General features: G+C 41.4%; 1 protein-coding gene across 2 annotated transcripts in view; it reads left to right on the top strand.

Annotated features, from left to right (window-relative positions):
• Positions 1-16,570, top strand: part of ACVR2A (activin A receptor type 2A) — a 294,834-nt gene extending 278,264 nt beyond the window's left edge. For both annotated transcript variants that reach the window (XM_086957266.1, XM_086957265.1), the window contains one exon: positions 12,954-16,570. In XM_086957266.1, the coding sequence (XP_086813392.1) occupies positions 12,954-13,148 (195 nt within the window). In that variant the 3' untranslated portion in view covers positions 13,149-16,570. The remainder of the gene's footprint in view (positions 1-12,953) is intronic.
• Positions 16,571-22,398: the final 5,828 nt, after the last annotated feature.

The raw sequence follows: 22,398 nt of genomic DNA, 5'->3' as shown, positions 1-22,398 counted from the left end.
CTCGCTTCTTCCATTCCCGGCCAAAGTCATCGAAAAGGCTGTCAACAACCAGCTCGCCGCCTTCCTCGAAGCCAACAAATCCCTCGACTCCTCACAATCTGGCTTCCGAGCTAAACACAGCACTGAGACCGCCCTCATCGCAGCAACAGACGACATTCGAACTCTACTGGACAATGGAGACACAGTCGCCCTCATCCTCCTTGACCTCTCTGCAGCTTTCGACACAGTCTGCCACAGCACCCTTTTACAACGCCTCAATAACATCGGAATCCAAGGAAAAGCACTTGAATGGATCACCTCGTTCCTCACCGGAAGAACCCAGAGAGTCCGCCTTCCTCCATTCAAGTCCGAGGCCTCTGAAGTCATCTGCGGCGTACCACAAGGATCCTCACTCAGTCCCACCCTCTTCAACGTATACATGAGCCCCCTCGCGGCCATCGCACGCCAACACAACCTCAACATCATCTCTTACGCGGACGACACTCAACTGATCCTCTCCCTCACCAATGACCCCAGCACCGCCAAAGCTAACCTACACGAAGGAATGAAAGAAGTTGCCGAATGGATGAAACAAAGCCGTCTGAAACTGAACTCGGACAAAACAGAAGTCCTCATCTTAGGTACATCCCCCTCTGCTTGGGACGACTCCTGGTGGCCAGAAGCCCTCGGAAAAGCACCCATCCCGACAGACCACGCACGAAACCTAGGCGTCATCCTGGATTCTTCACTCTCAATGAACAGACAAGTCAGCGCCGTATCCTCTTCTTGCTTCAACATTCTTCGCATGCTCAGGAAAACATTTTGCTGGATCCCCTCCGAAACGAGGAAAACAGTCACCCACGCTCTGGTCACGAGCCGACTGGACTACGGAAACACCCTCTACGCAGGTACTACCGCAAAACTCCAGAAGAAGCTCCAACGAATCCAAAACGCCTCAGCCAGGCTCATACTAGACATCCCACGCAACGAACACATCTCCGGTCACCTTAAAGACCTCCACTGGCTACCCGTCAATAAGAGGATCACTTTCCGTCTGCTTACCCACGCACACAAATCACTCTACGACATCGGACCAGATTGCCTCAACTCACGACTGTCCTTCTACACCCCCTCCCGCCAACTTCGCTCCTCCAGCCAAGCCCTCGCCACTGTACCTCGCATCAACAAGACCACCATGGGAGGCAGATCCTTTTCATACCTGGCTGCCAAAACATGGAACTCACTCCCCGCGTACCTTCGCCTTACCCAGAACCACCTAGCATTCAGAAAGCAACTTAAAACATGGATATTTGACAAGTAACCCTCCTCCCCTTCCTAAGCGCCTTGAAACCCTCTGGGTATGTAGTGCGCTATACAAATTCCATGACTTGACTTGACTTGACTTGACTTGACTTTTTTAAAAGCAGATCCTTTATCAGATTCTGTGATTGTTTTGACAGCAAGAGAGTACCACTCAACTACACAGCCTTCAGAAGGTCCTCCTGAAAAGGAAATTGGTTACCTGGATTCCCTGATGAGATAAATGTGTTGAACATCTGCTACTACCATGAAAGCTACAAGTGTTAAGGCTCTACCTGTCAGATATTATTGATCCCTATGGGACTTATTACAGCACTTCCGTCAAAGAATGATTTTCATGAGGTATTAACAGAGGGATTGATGGTCTCAAACCAGATCAATCATGTGACTACAGATTTCTTTGTGCGTGATGTTCCTGTTCACTGTTAATATGTATCCATACTACGATCATTGTGACTAAGGTTCATCTGCCTTAAACTTGACCCTCACTTGCTTTTTTTCTGCCACCACACTTTTTGGTTTATACGCTGATGAAATGCATCAAATGGAGACTGTGGTGGAGACCTTGAAGACTGTAACCCCAGAAAAAAGAAGGAACACAGGAATCACTACAGACCTTGCAATCTTCGGTACTTTAGTCAAGGAATTCAAAACGCTAAGTAGCCTTAATAGCAACTACAGGAACAAAATTGTACAAACATGCATTATTAAGAAGCAGTTAACCAACTACATCCATTGGGAAACCACCTAGGAGGTAAACTGTGTCCCCATCTTTCATACGCCACCCAATTGGCGGGGTGGGGGCATCACAAAACATCTACAAGAGTGGCAGTCAACACTAAAGACCTACAACTACCAAATATTTCACCATATGGCTCTTCTGTAAGGATCATAATATATCGCTCAGTGAATGCTCCCCAGAAATTTTTCCAATTCCTACTCGAGAAATTTCAGTGAGATTATCACCATTCTAGAGAAGAAATCTAGAACCAGTCCCATCTTCCCTAAAAATGGAAGGGGATTGTATTCTTGTTACTTTGTAGTTTGAAAAAAAGGAGCAGTAACACGAATTCAGTCCTGTTGTGTTTTTGGTGTTTTTTTTTTACTTGAAAATGGTCAACAAATGGATTAAAAGCAAACAGTTATGGACGCTGGCCCCCAACAAAATCACTGAAATTCACCAATTATAGTTGAGTCCAGTTTCAAAAACTCATACCATAAAGTAACTAACTCCTGCTCCCGCCATGTACAGATTTATCAACAATTATGGCATTTCAAATGTGGTTAGTGATGTTATAAATGTAGTGATTGAATAGGTCATGATTGATTTAATATGCAAGTGTAAAAGCTGTGCATGGAAAGGGCGCCAGTTATAGTTACTTTAGGGTATGAGTTATGGTGACTTGAGATAACTATAACTGGTGAATTGCAGTGATTTTATTAGTTCCAAATGGTATGTTTTACAAGAAATTTTCACCAAACTATAACGCCCGTTTAACCTTTGTTTTTCCCCAGTAAATTGCTATTTATTTGTTTTTTACTTTAAGTAAGATGACCATTTTAATGCACGCCGCTCGACACAGGGTCTGGCCTTGTCTTTTGTACCGCCCCTATTAAAGCTTGCTGTCCCAACCCCCCTCCCCCCTTTGCCCTCGATTGCCCATGTTGATACCCCTACCCTCTCGTCCAGCACTGTGTGGCCTTAGTTCTGCCATTGCCCTTCCCGCCTGCCCTGCATAGTTAGCTTGCTGCCTATACCCACCTCCTCCCTTCTCTCTTGTCCGAGTACATGCACCTGCACCCTCCCTCTTTCCCTGCATGGTCTGATGTGCTCACAAGTTAGCTTGATGTCCCTACCCACCCCCTCCGTTGCCTGAGGCTATGCCCATATCATTGCCTTCCTGCTTAGCCTCCATGCTTAACTTACTCCCCCTAATCTTCTTTCTCCTGCCCCCCCCGATGTAAATGTGCTTGCCCGTGAACCCTCCCTTTTGCCACTAGGCTCAATGGACCTGCCACTGCCCCTCCTGCCTACTCTGAGTGTTCAGTTGAGCTGCCACAGCCCCTCCAACCAGCCCAGCATTGTCAACTTGGCTGCCACTGCCCCCTCCTCCCTGCCCACCATTGTCCAAGTCCATTCCTCTGACCTCTGCCTCTCCTTACTGTTCTAATTAACAACTAGTTTGCTAGCCGTCTATATTTATTGCAAAGGTCTGGCACACCTGAAGTCCTCTTGATGTAATCAGAACTGTAAAACTTTAAGAATTTTCTTGAGAAATTATAAAAATATGGGTGGCTTTTTTCCCATAGAAATTATGGTTAGTGCTCTAAAAAAAAAATGAGTACAGACTTTGAGTTCTGTAATAACTACAAAGCGCTTTCAAATTATTTGCGGTTTGTTTTTATATTCAATTGAACACTTGATTATTTTTTGCACTTGGTGGGGAGGGTGTGGCGTTACTGCCAGAGCTGCCGATTGCAACCGGGGAACTAAGTTTGAGATTTGGCATTGGCTCAACGTGCTGCGATTCTTGGCAAATAACTTAATCTCCCCATGCCTAAAACCAAAATGAATGTGTCCTTGCGTAATTTAACTGATGCTCATGTAAAGGACTCCACTACCGCCGGGTCAGGTCTGCCACACAATGATCAAATGACTTTAACTTATCCCTACAGCACACTCAGCACAAAGCCTATTCAGAGTGAGTCACATCCGCCATATCCAAGGTGCTCTATCGCTCATATAGGAGGGTCACTAGCTTATTAAACATACACTTAATGGTGTGAGTTGTCGGTCTTTTTATATATAGTTGGAATAACACACTTTCCACACTGGTGGGGATAAAAATATGTAAAAAGCATCCTTAATTTGTTGTAGAAAAGTATGGGTACAGTTTTACAGGTCCTGAAGAAATTACATTTGATCATTGTTTGACATACCAAAGCATGAAATAGGTCAACACAGAACCAATAGCACTGTAAATCCACTTGATCCTACCATATTTAGTATACCACAAAATCCGACTCTTTCCTTTAGAAAGCAGGTTCATTGTATCCATGAGTTTCTTGCACTGTTTTTAACTTGACATACATATGGATCTTTATTAAAACTGTAGCATTATAAGATTTATTTTAATCCACTTTTTCCAATCTTTTCACTGACCGACTAGGACACATCAACCCCCCAGTCAACTTTTGATGGTCCTTAAAAAGATCTGTGGCAAAGCGCCCCCTCATGTGGCCCTTTGGGCATCGTAGCTCCAGCCTAACGAGGAGCAGGACCAATGATGAAGCATGCCACCATTAGTTCGTTGAAGGCACAGTTTATGCTCAACCGTTAAGATTTCAGCTCAATTTTAACAGCATGTTGCTGTATAGCGTCCAGCAGAATTGTGGCATAGTTCACTGTGCATACGATGTCCTCCAAAATCAATGTCCTTCCATAAAGATGTGTAGCCATCACTCTTTTTCTTAATTTTACATTGTGATGGCCCAAAAAGCATGTCTATAGGTGACATTCCCTCATATAGAAGGATCAGAGACCGTACCATGAACATCTTAAGCACACATACGAAGGCCCAGATGGGGTTCATGAACTGGTTTTGCTGAAACTGCCCTGCCTACAGCTCTAGCCTAGAAATCTGAGGTAATGTATGAGCTGGTAATACTACAGCTCGGAAATATAAAAATGCAGCCCCTATTCTCTGTATGTCTGTAAGGGAAATGGGGGTGTATTATATGGTGTAGCTGGGCGCCCTCACCGTGTAATACACTCGCCAACCCCTTAGGGCCTGTAGGTTGACTGTAAATCATTCAGCTAAACCCTGGGTAGCTGTGGCACTGAGCAGCTAGGCTTACACAGAGGAACATGTATTATGCATTTAAACTGCATCAAAACAATTGAAGAAATCAATAACACTCAAGAAATACAACACCAATTTATAAAACTAAACTGTATTTTCATAAGAATTTAGACACCAGGATGAAAGAGGTCCACTGAAGAGTCTAGGATATATAGATATTAGAAGCAATAATAAATCAAAAAATTTTACTCAACCATGAACAAACCTTGGCAAAGTCAACAAATTGGACACTTACAAACGTTTTCCAGGGAAACGTAGGTAAGTGTCAATGCGGTTGATTAGAAGTACTTGGGGCGACCAACTCCGGCACAGAGCTAGTCAAGGGGACCAGCAAGGTCTCCTTGACTAGGTCAGAAGAATTACCTTCACAGAAGAAGCATTCCTTCAGCAGTTCCAGGCACTTTATCAGTGTTGCAATTGATCCCTATCGAGTCATCCTGATGCAAGAGATGAAGGATACTGACATTGCGCTACGGATGCTGAAGACACAATCCTGTCGAAGCGAACTTCCTACAGGGATTCCTCGGTCCACAAAGATGGTGAGAGGGCCAGTGTCCCAGTAAGTCCTCTCTGGTCTGGCCAAAGTCCAATCACCACTGGACTGCCAGTCCTGCATTGTCGTGCTCGCAGGCCACTACTAAGTTGATACTTCGCCTTCTTAGGGTCCGAGCAACTCTGAAAGCACTCCCGGGCTCAGCAAACTCCGATATATCTGTGTCTGGTTTTGGTCCTTGCAGCACGCACAGCAGCTGTGGTAGCAACTTGAAGATGTTGGTCTACCAACTGCCCCAACAGGCTTCTTGTGTCCCTGTACTGCACAAAGGAGGCCAGTCAGCTGACACTTGGAGTTCTCTTGGTTTGACTGGGCGCTGGAGACCAATTCTACTTCGGCAGGCACAGTCCCTCTGTGCTAGCCAGCAGGCGCAGTCCTCATTGGTGCAGCCTCTCTTTGCTGGCCCCTCATTGCAGCAGGGCAGTCCTCCTTCGGTCCTCCTTCTAAGCCGGTTGAAATCTGAGATCTAGTTGCCAGGGGTGTCCCATTTATGCTCAACAACTGCCCTCAGGGCAGGATGCGGTTGGTAGCAAATGGGCTACCTGGTTCCATCCCACCTGGTGACCACTTCCTGTGGAGTGTGGCATCTGTCTTTCCCAGGATGCACCATTCTGCCCACTGCCAAGATGGCGATATCACACTCTCTGTTCAGAACTCGATTGCCCGCCCTGTAGTTTGGCTACTTCAGGGCAACACGCCCCTGGGAAACTTGCTTGGCAAGTGGTTTCCCCTCTATGCCTCCCATGCTGGCCTGTCTAACTCATCAGTTGGGGCAGCCCTCCCCCTTGGTGTTATAAGGCAGCTTCACCTTTGAACCCTGCCAATTGGGACTAACACCCAAGTGGCTTCCTGCAGGAGGTAGGTAACACATCCCTGGCCTACAATCCCTCATTGCTGACCTTCCTGAGAGTCGTTAGCACGTCTCTCCATGAGGGCAGAAAGCTGTCTCAGGAAAGAACACAAGTTTTAAGGGCAGCAAAGTGGCAGCTTAGGTAAAGCTGCACACTACAACACGCTACATTAATTTTGTCTGGAGATACAAGTCGGTCCTAATGTAACAAGTCGTTTCATATCTTAGAGTGCCCATTTTGGTAGCACTGTTCAGGAATTAGCACAGCTGAGGGGTCCTCATGTAACCCTGTACTAGCCAACTTGGCGACCAAGTCTTTCCATGGTAGAAACTGTATTTGTGTGTATTTTACTCACAGGACATGTAAAATGCATGCCCAGGATGTTGCACCCTGTCTTTAGGACTTGTTAGGCCTGCTAGAGGGGTGACTTACACACATCTACTGGGGAAGTGGTGGCTTTACCATTGCTTCCAGTGACAAAGTTGGGCTGGCAGTGCACAACTTCTCTACCAGTCTGCTGTAGTAGACAGGAGAATTTGTTGTACTTGGGCCACCTTCAGGGTGGCATAATTCGTGCTGCAAGCCCTGGGGTGCCCTCTAGCTTACGTGCCCTGAGTATCAGGGTACTATTTACTAGGGACTTACAGACGAGTTAGGCATTTGCCGTTGGGGACAGCCGATTCAACGTACACTTTAGGGTCAGGGCACTGGCCCCGCGGTCTTATTAGCAGGCCTCAGTGCACTCTCAGTCTTAAAGCAAGAAGAGGCATTTCCTTACAATGTTCTGCAGACACGCAATTTGACAAAACTGTATGGATCCTTTGAGCTTTTGCACCAATGTAAATGAAGCTTTGAACTTAGACCTTTTGTTATTGAAACCAGACTTGGCAGCTCCACCTGTACACTCCACTGTGACAAATACTGTATGACAAATAAGTATATTGTGTGTACTCCACAGTATACATACTAATTTATTAGCTGAATTCACCACAGGACTAGGCAATGAAGGACTAGGCTCATATCAGGCAGTGATAGTGTATTAGCCTAGTCCTTTCTTGGTATCTCAAGACCAAGAACACAGCAGTGTTATACTGCGTTAAATTAATGCACTAAGCGCCCCACAATATTTCCTATTCAGGATATGAATTATATATCAATTCATACAATGCTTGCCATTTCCCTGAAAGAATAAGTAGCAGGAAGGTGTTGAATGCCCACCAGTAATCATTTAAATGTGCCAATCAAACATTAATGAGGACCAAACCTACCCCATTGAAGCACATCTTTGACATGGGGTAGGCCTCTGCTGCGGGAAAGAGGTGTTTGAGTGCTGGGAATTTAGGTAGGCCTGGAGGTGAGAAAAAAACAAAGGAAAGTTATTTGAGTGCAGTCAAATGAAATTCTAGATACAGTGATGTTTGGTTTTAGGCCAAATTGCAGCTCAAAGTCCACTGAGCGGAGAAGTATCCTGGATGGCGGAGGAAAGGCGGCGATTATCTTTTGGATCTTTCAGCAGCGTTCCACACCGTTAACCACAAGATCTTGTTGATTGCTTGATAGAAATTGGAGTTGAAGGCTCCGCTTTGGAACTGGTTAGTGTCTTTCTTACATACAGAGTACAATTAATTTACAAATAATGAGACTTTTACAGAAAAAAACAATCAAACCTATCACATATGGTGAAGCAAGTCCATTTTATGTTGTGCTCAAATCATGAAGAACAGCCTCCTAGTCTAAATCACAGGAGTCCTACTCCATACTATTGACTTCTTCAGGGCTTAAACTATTTTGCTTGCCCCATATGATCAGTTTGGCTTTATTCAAGTGTCTCCTATTGCTGAATTAGTGAGCAGTGTGTTGTGTATACGCTCTTATACACGATGCGCTGGTCATCGTTTGTACGATCTCGGATGCCAACATTGGATTGATACACGTTCATTGGAAAATTAGCCCCTGCCTGGATGAGTGGGATTCTGATACAGCAATAAGACGCCTGGAATTCAGCCATTGTGATCACATGGGGCAAACAAAAAATATGCAAATGTCTTGAATAGATATCAAGAACTTCCCAATTGAATATGGATCTTTTGGAGACTGAGAAAAATATGACTTGTATGGTCCTTAGATGTTACCAACGGATTGAGCTCTGTAGAAGTTTCTTGTAAAGAGACAAAACGCTTTGGCTACATTGAGAAAAAAGCTAATTTTAAATAAGACTTCAATAAAGAATTCTAAAAAAGAAAAACCTTTGAATTAAGTTTGTGCATCCCATAACCCAATTAATGTAGGTTATATGTTTATAAATGCGAAACTGTTTGTTCTGATCATTCTGATATAACAAGAGAAACTATGTCCCCCAAGGCCATTAATTGTACCACGTCCTTTACACTGCCATGCTTATCGCTGAACTCCACGCTGTTCAATATTTATGTGCCCCCCACTGCCAAGACTGATCTGATTGTTTGGTTTTGCTCCAGTATCCTATGCAGATGATTCACAAATTGTTGTCTGTATCGATTGATGTTGATGACAGCTCACCACTTCTGTGGATGTATGGGAGCTATTGAACATTGCATTAATGATAAGTCTCATGCCTAAGTAGGCTAAGACTGAGGTTCTCCACTTTGGTAAGGAGTTGGTCTCTTGGGATCAATCCTGGTGGCGCCAGACACATAGCTCTTCTCAATTCCGGTATCTTCGATTTAAGGATTTGGGAATAATCTTTGATCCCAACTTGTCTTTTAATGCACAGATTAACAAACTCGCCTACTTGTGTTTTTTTCTGTTGTGTAAGATCAGGAGGATACTTCCATTCATCCATTTTGAACTCCAAAAATTAGTGTTCACAACTTTGGTGCTATTGAGGCTGGACTACTGTAATGCCTTATATTTAGGCATTCACCAGGGCTCCCTGGAAAACGTCAAGGCTTGCAGAATGCAGCGTCAAGACTTTTAAGAGTCCCAAAGTTCCAGTCAGTGTCTGGGACATCACAATAGCTTGTCTGTCTTCCGGTGTAGAAAAGTTGGGTTCAAGGCCTTATGCTTGCCTGTTGGGGAAGGCCCAGCCTTTCTGAAAAACCATCTTTCTTCGTAGTCCCAGTAATATGCTACGTTGAACTATTTCTAGGACAGTCCATGTCCGTAAAATCAAAAGAGAATTGGGGAGGTAGGAGCTTTGTTCACACCACAACACAACCATAGAACAACCTACCTGAACACCTGAGACGCCAGTCAAGCTTTTTTAGCTTCAAGAAACCGCTTAAAACCTGGTTGTACTCTTTTCCATTTTGAATAGATGTAAGCAGTAAGTCTGAGTTGTATGATCATTCTCTTTTCAGTCCGTTATTAATGCCAAGACCCCGTTGGCATTCGCTCAATTTATAAAAACAAATGAATATCAAAGAGAGGGTGCAGAGAAAGGAGTTAAGGACCAAAAAGATGGGGAGAACTGAAAATAAAAACAAATTTTACATGACATATTTTGTCGAGTAAAAAGGAGCAAACACAGCTAGCCATTGATTTTTATGATTTCTTGGAAAAACACCGAAAAAAACAGAATTCCTAATAAATAGATACTGAAAACAGGAAAGCCTACTTACTTGTATTCCCTTGAAGGATAATGAGGATTGCAGGTCACCAACTTTTCCATTGTGAACTCTCACCGAACCATCTTATGGCAGTTTTTTCCATGCAGCCCGCACAACTTGTCTTGTTCTCTTGCTTCTTTTTTGTATGAAAACGTTTTAAAGATTTGCAGTTCTTACCTTCGTCATCTAGCTTTTGTCTCTTTATTCTATTCCCATCTACCTCCTCTTCTTGTTCACCTGCTCTTAGAACTTATGTCCTGCTTAGCTTCTGTTCTCTGTATATTACCACTGAATGCTTGCCCAGCTTCTGTTTTCCATGCTCTCACTCTCCAATCGCAAAAGCAAAAAGTACAGATGATGGACGGAATGCTGAACAATTCAAACATTCACCCCCAGTCACAGATCTGGGTTTAATCCATTGTTTTTTTGCTTGCCACTCTATCCCAGTTTGGGCCCTGCCATATGCAGATCAGTCTTGACCTTGCTCCCCATGGGAACAGTCCAGCACAAACAGCCAGGCCAGGTCCTCCATGGACCGGAAACACGCATCCTGGGCCCGGATTTGTGGTATCACCCCTCAGCAACCAGGCTAGCCAGTGGCACAGTGAGCACAGAACCCATGTCTGGGCATATCCATCCCACTTAACGCGACAAAAGCAAAAAGAATAAATGATGGACGAAATGCTGAAAAAAAATCAAACATTCAACTCCAGTACTTGTAGATCTGTGCTATGTATCCATAAACAACCACTCAATCCTAGAGGTCTGCACTAGTTCTACCTCTTTTAAAAATAACCTCCTGGAGACCAGTGCATCAGTTCTATTGCTTTCCTGCCCCTTCCCATTAAATTCCTTGAAAGGGAGATCAGTTCCCAGCCCTCCTATTTTTTTTCTTCAGAAACCAGTAATCACCAAACTCTACTCAGTCACAGTTTGGTCCACTGCACCGAATCAGCCCTAGTCCCCTATCTTAGATTACCTTGGGCAGTTTGTATTTCAAGGCGGCTGCGCCATTTTGATTCTACTAGACGTCATATAAATCTTTGTATAAGTCTCTCATAATTACCAGTTTTTTGCCTAAACCATGCACCATAGCATTGTAAGCAGACCATCTAAAGGACCACTCCCAGGCAATTTAGTTCCCACCTTTCCATTTGGGCTTTTAAAACCTGATTCATGAGACCCTCCAAGGACTTTTCCTCAGCCCAACCCCATACGCCTGGCCCCTTTGCCCACTATTATTTGATCTTTTGGTTCTTCCCTAACATTCTTGTGTTTATAACAACCAGATTCTTGTCCGACTGAATGAGTTGTATAATGACAGCTGGACAAGTTTTCAAAACTGCCTTACTGAGGTGGTCTCCTGGATGGTCACAATGCTCGTAAAATCAATATTGATATTCTGGTTGCCAACAAAAGCTCTTTCAAATGTTAATCAGGTTAGTGGCCCACAGACTCTGGGAGGGGACCTGGGTGGGCCTCTCCCTCACAAGCCACTTCAGCTCGCAATTTAGTTTTTTTTCTTAATTTAAATTTTTTGACTACTTTCCCTCTCAAATTATCATTTCCACATCTCGCTTCTTTCAACTCAGTTCTCTTCGGAAGATTGCTCCTTTGTTGCCCTTAAAAGTTTGCCAAATAGTTGTCGAGGCTGATATCCTGTCCAAGACACTCTACCATGTGCACTTGCCTTTCTATATTTTCGGTACCATCTATCTTCAGTGCAGGTTTTCCAGCTACTGTCCCCATGGACATTTTGCAATCATCTCAGTGACTACTTGCTCCGCCAAAATTTCACTACACCCATCTTGGGGGCAGTTTATTTTCCAATTTTGCTGCCAAACTTTAGAATTCCCTCTCTTTAGATTACTTAATAGCATAGCTTTCTGTAAATCTCTCAAACTTTTCAATGGCATTTGCCAGGTCTTTGTTCCAATTGATTGTCTAGCTGCAGGTAACCAATTAGGTCTAGCACACTTCACAAATGAAAAGAAAACTAAGAGTAAAAAAGCAAAAAGGAACGTTAAAGTAAAGGCATGCATCTGTGTGTCTTGTGTATAGGGCAAGTGGTGTCATGAGTTTGAGTTTATTCACTAATTGGCATTTAGTAAATGTAGCCTATTTATTAAACTGAGAATGGAGTAATGGAAGTGGATGATTCAGGGATACTGAATCCTTTGTCCTGAATGATACAGTGGGGCTTCAGTTCGAATTTGACAAGTGTTATATTAAATATTTTTCAAACTTTTCCCGTGGCTCTTAAGAACTCAATCTCCCTTTCATAAGAATTGTACAAATAACTTTGTAGAGAACCCCTGTAACAGTTCTGTTTCCAAAGTAGAGAAGAACTGGTTGAACATTTCAAATATGTCCCCGCTACTCTGAAAAATAATTCAGAGAGACTATTTAATTTATCTTGGATAGGAGTAATAACATTGTGATATGAAGGTGTGGAATATTTTAAATGAATGTTTAGATAGATTCGCAGTTGATTTTGGAGTATAATAATAAATGTTATTTTCAAACATTTCAGACATATTATAGTGTGATAAACATAAACTATATTAGGCATAAATAATTTGTGAGGGATTTTAATAGGCCTATGTATGATGCCAGAAATTTATATTAAGTGGAATAAATTGTTTTGATGCAGCATCTAGATTTTTATATAATTCAATTATAGGAATTGTTCTTGAAGTATGTCTGACTTGCGGCACACCCCTGTAATAAATATAAAACCTTACCCTATTTTGAACAATGTAGATAATATACATTTATGATTTTTTTTTTTTTTTTTTAGGGAATGGCAATGCTCTGTGAGACTATTGAGGAATGTTGGGATCATGAGGCAGAAGCAAGGTTATCAGCTGGCTGTGTAGAAGAACGGATTATTCAGATGCAAAGACTAACAAACATTATAACAACAGAAGACATTGTGACTGTGGTCACAATGGTCACAAATGTGGACTACCCCCCGAAAGAATCAAGTCTATGATAGTCATAGAGGTCAAGAGGTCCGACCAATAGTACTCATATGAGAAGGTGCTGAGTTATGGAACAGCATACGGTTCACATTATTGACTTTTCATGTGAAAAGAAGTATGGAAAAGAAAGTTTCGGAATGTTACTTTAGAGTCTGCTTTTCCAGCATGGATCCGGGGTACTTGTTTGATTCCGCGGACTTGCCTTAATGACTCGTCACTAAAGGAGCACTGGCAAGAATAAAATGAGGAAATCAAAATGGAAATGAAGAAAATTGACCTGGCTTCACGTCATTGAAACGGACATTGGTTTCTTAAAACTTGGTCTGTCCAAGGGAAAAAGACTAATTTCCTGAAATGAACTACTGCTATTTTTTTTTTTAAATCTGAACATTTCATTTGAGATTTAAAAAAGGGTAACTCGTTTATATTGCATTTGCTGTTGTGTTTGTATAAATGACTATTGTAATGCCAATATGACACAGCTTGTGAATGTTTAGTGTGCTGCTGTTATATGTACATAAATTAAAGAAATAATCAAGTGGGAAATAGCAAAGAGGCTTCCAAGCATTACTTTAACCTCCCTCAACAAGGTATACCTCAGTTCCACAATTGCTAAATTATAAAAGAACACTAAGAAGATTTGATTATTAAATCAATCTGTGGTTTGTAATGTTATGTTACAAAATTCACTGTTATTTAAAAAGGGTAAGTGATGCATAATGCCAATAACACATGGCTTTTCATTTAGCAGTGTTTACCCTACTCGGAAAGCTTGTATAAAGAAAAAGGTCTGTACATAGTATAAAAAATAAATCTTTTATTTTTCCTCCATTCAATTGAAACTATGTTTTACCTCCAATTCCCCAAATATTGCATAAATTGCATTGCGTACATTGAAGTACAATTTAGGTTTGCTGTGTCAGAGGAATATTTGAACATTTTAGCATGACTTTTTTTTATTCTACGTGAGCTGTGACACTGGAATTCTGTTCTTAATGATTCTCTTCAAATAATACTTTTTCCTATTTATGTATGTAAATGGTTCTGCCTAGTGTATGTTATGTTTCACTAAGCAGTATGTTTTGTATTGCTGTTTCTGGATCACCTCAGGAAGCTTCATTATTCAGAATTCCCATTCTCTGCTTTCCGACATGCACCATTACTTGCATATTAGCTTGATGCCATATTGTCACTGTAAAATTTATATATAAGTTTATTACAAACTTATGTAATCCATTTATCCTTCAGATTTTACTGTTCAGAAATATCACAGATAACTAGTTATTAATTTTATGAAATGACTATTTAGTGGTGAACTTTACTGACACACATAGCTCAAGCTAAGAAAATATCAATAAAATGAAACTACAATTTTTAAGATTGAAGCTAAAGTTGCCCGAGCCTGCAATTGGCCAACTCTAACATTTAGAAGAGACTTTGAATTACAAGTAGATGTAGGTGCCAACGTCTTTTTGATAAGAAACCTAACACTAAGCAAAATGGTTTTTAATTCGAAAAAGCCAAAGTAAATTGCATTAAATTTCTTGATTGCTCAGCAGTGCAGAACCACCAATAGGCAGTATTATAGTATATATATATTTGTCCTGTAATTTCTTATGCATTACTTTTTTATGAAACTTTTAATGTCGCAATCAGGAGCTCACTGTGAATGTATTATATTCAAATTATTTATAAATCACAGTACACTACATTTTGCATACATGCACTTATTCTCTGGGAACAATGCAAATCATAAACAAAAATATCTACACCCTTAAGCAGGGATGGAAAGAAGGGTAATAGCAATTTTCAAAGTACATCTAGGAGTAAACCACCTAGCGCAGTTTCATATTTTTTAGTTTTTGTACCTATGTTTTCACTGTAGTTCTAGTTTGGCCCGCTTTGATGGGTACTGGTACTGTTGGGTGCAATCTGCTTCGTTTTGTAAAAATAAAATCTTCCTGCGGCAAAATGGTGATTTGGGCACGAGGAATTTAAGTTGGAGGTTCTTGCCTGTTTCATATTAAGAGATCATCCACCTGCCTACTAATGGCCAATATAATAAATGTATTATGCTCTTAAAAGGGGCAAGACTCTGCTCAGCCCAGACAGTCTGTTGGTCCTGCTGAGCAGTTCCAACCCGATTCCTGAGGTATGCACATAGCTGAAAAAAAGATATTGGTGTATTGGCACTTTTTCCTCTGAAAAATATATGTAAAATATACATACAATAGTTTATTTTTTCATATAACAATACGGTACTGATTATTTTGCACAGTATCACCACATGAATGCATTTTATTAGCTAGATTTTGTTGGTAAACCATTTCCCATTGCAAAGTAGAAAATAATTTAAACTCTTTAAAAACAATGACACCAAATAGCAACATTTAAAAACAATGGTAATGGGGAACTTATTGTTTCTTTTCTAAAAACCTACATTATCAGTATTGTACTATTTTCTGATTTTAGTGATGAAAATGTTTTAAAGAAGCACGCCATGTATGATATGCATAACTAACAGACATCTGTACCTAGTGAAGTTAATATGATCCAGTCTGCCATGTATATACACAGTCAAAATATAGCAGTGTATTTTTACTGAAACTTGTGTGTAGCTTAGATGTACAAAGAGACGTTATAATCCAGTTTAGACCTATAACCATAAATCTGAAGAAAAAAAACAGTTGTCAGTCATCTGTCACTGCTTTTCGGAAGTGTTATTCATATTACAAATGTACATAGTTATCTCCAGATGCTTGGATCGTGTTTGGGTTCACCACAGTTAGCCAGTGACTTCTGTCATTTGTCTTGGCTCATTTAAAGTTATTTATTGGTACAAGTCATTAATTTTTCTTTGTTTTGCTGTTATGCTCAGCTGATGTGCAGCAGTGCAAAAAAGAAAATCTGTCCCTGAATGTATTCTTAATAAGTAATATTAAATATTTCATCACAGAAATCTATGATCATAGTTCAAGAAAAAAACTGCCAGTTGTAGTTTAAATGGTTTTCTCAGCTACTAATGTTTTTAAATGTATTTCAATATTTGTATGCATCATTTTTATTCCAACTATTTGGTATGAACATGCAGAATGTTATTTACGGTTTATGGGCAAAGTGATGCAAGTAGCATCCTTTATTGAACATCATTTACCTCAGATATTCAACCAGCAGTACATTTATATGCAGTCTCTGTCCATATGCTATCCGTTACCTCTAAAAAAGATAAAAATATTGGTAAGCAATTATTTTAGCTTTACTCTCCATATTTCCATCAGTGTTTAGGCCACAGGTTGTTTTACCTCTGTAAAACGTACTTGCTATTTTTCTGCAAGTATCTACAGAAACATCGTGGAAAAAAGTGATTGTTAATTATTGTACAAATAAGTGTATGCTATCCCCACCAAAAAGGTAAATAAAAAATATACAAACATATTTGAATATTTCTGTTTTTTTCCCACCTTCAGTGGTTATTAAGTACATTATATGATTTCATGATATTTTTGTACTATTAACATCTGTAAAAGCTAATACATGTATATGCTGAAAACACAGCTAATGTTAGAAATGGTTTAGGAAATACAAAACCCACAATGAGGTGAAATTTGACAGTAAAGTAGCCTGTCTGCGGACAACCTAGCATGTCGGGGGCTTGAGTTAAGGCATGCATTGCGAGTTACTGAACATACTTGGAGAATGTCCCTTTTTTTCCCCCTTTTAGATACCGGTTTGCTGATCTATAACCTTTAACTGTTTGAGGTAGGTATGCTATGCTGCATTCACTTGCTATGAACTTATTATACACTTAGCAGGACATTCAGCCTTATCCGTGACACTTTTTTAGAAAAATGCATGATTTTTTGTAAAACTACAATTTTTGTGAATTTCCGGTTAACGGTACAAAATGAGTCTTGTAATCTTGATTTTCATCAAATTTGCTGTTTTACAGCAGCAAATGTATTATTTTTTTGTTTTTACTCTAATTTTCCTTGACTCAAAGTTCCCCTGCACTCTACCAGAGACTGACACCTCTCTTGCTTCCTCCTATTTGCTATGCAATGATTTTTTTTCACTGTGGTACATTTGTAATTTGTCCACATTCGGGATGTTCAAGAAAGCAAGAAAAAAATTGTGATCCCCTTCTTGGGCCAATAAGGTCTTTAACATTGATATATGAGTGACAGAATTTGGATCAATTTGTGATTGTAACATACAGTAGTAATATAAATGTATTAATCCAAAGATTACAATAAAAACGTGATAATACATACAGCACTGTTCAGATAGCAATAGGCATGATCTAGAAATTCCATAAATTTGCCAATAAAAGCATTGGATTGTGAGCTGAAACAAAATCTTACTACATCTTTAATTGTCCATATTTTAGCTTCTCTGAATGCAGGCCGTAGGTTTTCCTTCTAAAGGTCTAATAACTTAAGGAAGAGAAATGTAATATGATCAGTTGTTTCAGATTGATATCCACATAGTCTACATGTTTTAATGCCCATTAAGTGCATATTCCACGACACTTCAAATTGTTGAAGAGGAATATACAGCAGTCTAAAACATAAGTATTTCCTTTTGGTTTCAGTTTCAAGGTTGAAGTTGATGTAGGATTGCTGTGGAATAGAATAAGAGTTGAAAAATTCAGTATGGATATATGACCAAATCAAGGACAGATATTCAATTGTTGTAAAGTTCTCATAATCTGAGTCTTGCGCTGATTTTTTGACATTGCGGCCAGTTCACTCAATTATTGTAATCATTTTGTTTAACATTGACCAATCCAGGGACCTTCTCCTGAAGGGTCTGGATCTAAGTTCTTCCATATTTAAATGTTTAGTGTGTTCGGTTTTGACTTTTAACACATAGAAATATTGATAATAAATGACAAGTGAGCAGTGACGTCACATTGAGTTCGAAGCGCAGTTTGCATTGAGTGCAGCCTTGTAGGTTGATGAAAGAGTGAATAATTTGCATGTCAGTTGTATTCAGTTGTGATATTATCTTGTTAAAGATTGATAATGCATACATAAGTGAGGACTTTGTTTTGATGTTAAATACATATGATTGGCCTATCGCTCTTCCTCCATAAGTCTTAACAAACATGATAACAGCTTTAAAGCCCATAATTGCTTTAGCCTTCTTTGAGATATGATGAGACCAAGTCGGAGATCTGTCAATATTTACTTCCAAATACTCCAAGTTGTTTACTTTCCCAACTGCTTGGTTCCCAATCAGACTTGTCTTTTTGTTAGTGCTTTCCAAAAAACATTACTTTAGTTTTAGAACAGTTGATCCAAAGGCCATTCTGCGCATTATAGGTATGTAATTTTGTTAATTGGTGTTGTAGGCCTTTGGAAGCAATTGGAAGTATTATCAAGGCATCTGCATAAGCTAGATGAGCTAGGTAACTTTCCCAATTTTTGCAATAACCCCTCTGTTAGGCTGAGATTTTCATAGAGATCAGAGGTATACAGGGAGAATAAAGGAGGTGTCAAAATACAGACCTGTTTTTAGCCATTCTAAGTTAGGATGATGTTTGGTGAAAGGAAATTTTGGCTGGAAGGTTTGATTCTTCACTATGTTTCTTGATGTAGCAATATAATAAAATGGAGTAGTGATTGATAAATGCCTCATGATCCCTATATGAACACCACAGAAGTACCTAAAAATTAAAACTGGGATTAGGTCCACCCCGGGTCTGATCTGAAACAAGTTTAGGGTAACGAAAAAAGTGGGAGGGCGGTGCGGAAAAAAGCAGAGCAGCACTGGTCAGCAGAGCAGCCTGGGCGCGAAGTGTGCTAGAGGGAGTGTTGGATGAGAGGTTAAGTTGAGTAAAGGGCTGGAAATTGTTCAGATGAGGATAGGTAGATGACCAGTGGGGTGAACCGGAAGGCATGGCGAGTATATGTCCAATCAAGTGATGTTGTACCTGCGATGTCAAAGGGGTTTGACAGTGCATTGATGGTACATATCAGCCTTTAATAAAGAAACCAGGAGCTGATCCTAAGTCCCTGAAAAATTATAGACCCAGCTCCCGTTTCTGGCCAAAGTCCTGGAGCAACATGTGCTGAAGTCCCTGGCTATGTTCCTGGAGTCACACCACCTTCTCCATGAGCTCCAGGCAGGATTCCGCGCACACCACAGCACCGAATTGGTGATGCTTTCGGTGCTGGGCGAGCTGAGAGAGATGGCTGACAGTAAGAAACCGAGCGCCCTGATACTTTTAGACCTGTCGGCGGCATTTGATACTGTCAGCCATACACTGCTCCTGGACAGGTTGTCCAGCTTTCGGATTCAGGGGCCAGCATTCTGTTGGCTGAAATCCTTCTTGACCGGGAGAACACAGAGGATTCAGCTAGGGGAGGAGATTTCAGAGGTTGGAAATTTAACATGCGGGGTACCTCAAGGCTCTGCCTTATCCCCTCTCCTATTTAACCTGTACCTTCAGCCATTAATCAGCTCCCTGGCAAAGATGGGTTGTCGCGTATTTAACTACGCTGACGACACCCAACTGTTGCTGAGTATAGATAATACAGCACAAGCTCGGACCCAGGCACATAATGTACTCAAATATACCGTCAGGTGGATGTCCTCGAATCTTCTGAAAATAAACCCTGAGAAGACAGACGTTCTAGTGGTCGCACCGACCAGTTCCCCATGGAGTGACCTATACTGGCCCCAGGAGCTGGGCCCTACTCCTAAACCAGCGAACAAAGTAAAAAGCTTGGGCATTAAGATAGACCGTGAGCTGTCAATGGCAAGTCAGATTGCCACCGTAGCCGGCACCTGTACGGGGCTGATTAGACTGCTACGTAAACTAGCCCCTCTCTTGTCCAGGTCCATGCTGCGTACGGTCGTATCCGCGACCATTTTATCCAGGCTGGACTACAGAAACGCGCTGTATTTAGGCCTTCCGAAAACACTAACTAACAGATTGCAGGTGACTTTGAACGATGCGGCCTGCCTCATTTTTTGGCTACCGAGACGCTCACATGCCTCACCATTGTTATAGAGCCTCCATTGGCTGCCCATAAGACAGCGGTCTGAATTAAAGAGCCTCTGTATAACCCATAAAGCGATCTACGGACAAGCTCCGTCATACATAAAAAAACGACTGGAGCTGTACAAGCCAGAACGGTGTCTTAGGTCTTCCGATTCACAACTGCTTGTCTGTCCTCGTTATAGACTCGCTACAAAAGGTGGAAGATCTTTTTCGTCTTGATCCCCAAAATATGGAACAAACTACCTGAGTCCCTCCGTAAAGAAGGAAATCTCCTTCGTTTCAGGAAGTCCCTGAAAACAATCCTATTCAGAGAGGCTTTGAGTTAAGCCTAAGCGTGCCCCCCTCTGGTCATCCTGCTGAGTAAGATGTTGTGTCCTTTTGGTCAAAAGCGCCTTGAGACCTGCCGGTGAGTTGGCGCTATATAAAACGGAAATACAAATACAAATATCATCACTTCCCTATCCTAGATGCACATGAAGGTCCTCCTCATGGTTGAGTCCTCCAGGGATCTTGCACTGTAGTCTCACAATGTGTTACGATTCCAGGCGCTGCAGATGACGTTCCCGATCTCCTCCTTTTGCTGAGGCTGGAACCCTGTCAATGCCAAAGTATGAGATTTTAGTACTGATGTCCCTGACATTTGCACGCATTAAGTCACAATGTTTAGCCAGGGTGTAGGACATGTCTCCATTCCTGACTGCGCGTAAATGCTCTAGGATGCGCTTTTTCCTCGGTAAGATTGAGCTTCCCACATAGCGTAGGCCACAAATGCAGGTTAAAACATAACAAAATCAGTGTTAGTTAATGAAATTGTAAATCTTCCCTGATTTTCCTTTGGGAAGATATGTTTTCACATTGACACTATTGTTACAGGCCTTATATCTCCCACATTTATGAAATCCTGGGAGAACCCTCAACCAGGTACTTTGTATCTTGTTCTTCAAAGAGAGATGGCTGTGCACTAGTATGTCCTTCAAGGACTGGCATTTCCTGTATGTGATGTGTGTTGTCTAGCTAACCAGTTTACCTATTACCACATAATTTTTGACTATGTGCCAGTGTTTTCGCACTATCCTGTGGACATCTTGTGAGGCATGGTTAAAGGTGGTGATGAGTCTAACTTCTTGTTTCCCACTGTCCTACACTTTCGGAACAAGTAAGCTATTCCTGTTCCTCCTAGCGGCCTTTTCAGAAGCTAATCTGATGTTTTTACAGTGTAGCCTATTGTTTTAAAACCCCCATGCATGTTCTTGGCTTCCTTTTCGTAAATTTCAAGGGAACTGCAATTACGCTTGGCTCTTAAGAGCCTCCCATACGGGAAGCTCCCCTTGAGGCTGGAAGGGTGATGACTATGTGCATGTAAAATTTTGTTTCCGGATGTTGGCTTCCTGTAGAAACTGGTTTGTAGTGTCCCGTGTTTGGCCTCTACTAGGATGTCTAAAAACTCAATAGTGTTAGTGTTGGTCTTACTGGTAAATTTAAGATTTAAGGCGTTTTCAGACAGACCCTTGATGAAGGGATCTAAGGCATACTGTGAAACCAACCCATATAAGAAAAAATTTTGTGTATGTAGCGGGTCCACAGGATAAGGTTATTCATATAGGTTGCATTCCCATCATGCCACACACCACCCCATGAACAAACTGGCGTAGCTGGGAGCGAAGCAACATCCCATGGCAGTCCCAGTGTACTGTTCATACCATTTACCCTCAAAAAGGAAACCATCATTGTGCAGGCAAAAATGCAACATTTGCATTAAAAGCATGGTATGATCGTACAAGGCCAAGGGCCTGTCCCTGAGAGAGTATTACATGCTTCTAGTCCCAAACTGTGCTCAATGCAGGTATACAGAGCAACTCCGTCCACTGTAGCCAGAATGTATGATTATTTCAAGGGAATCGCATGTATCTTTGACAGGAAATCCATGGTATCTTTACAATAGGAGGGCATATTTAGGACACATGGGCACAGGAAGTAATCTAGATAGATGGAGGTGTTTTCAGGGAGGCTTTCATTGGCCGAAATTATCGGTCTGCCTGGAGGGTCTGTGGGGTGTTTATGCACCTTCAGTAGCATATAGAAGACCGGGATCACTGGCTTCTGCAAAAGGAGGAAATGAAATTCATTCTGGCTCAGCAGATCTCTCGCGCCAGTCGTTCAATAGGTTGTGGTATTCCTGTACCGTTTTGTTGTATTTATGGCAAGCTGGACCTCTAGTAGCTCCCTGAGAATTCCAGTTGTCGCTTGGCTTC

This window comes from Lissotriton vulgaris, chromosome 2_1 (genome assembly GCF_964263255.1).
Source record: "Lissotriton vulgaris chromosome 2_1, aLisVul1.2, whole genome shotgun sequence".
NCBI lineage: Eukaryota > Metazoa > Chordata > Amphibia > Caudata > Salamandridae > Lissotriton > Lissotriton vulgaris.
Note: the sequence above shows the minus strand (reverse complement) of the source record. Positions and strands in the feature narration are given on the sequence as shown.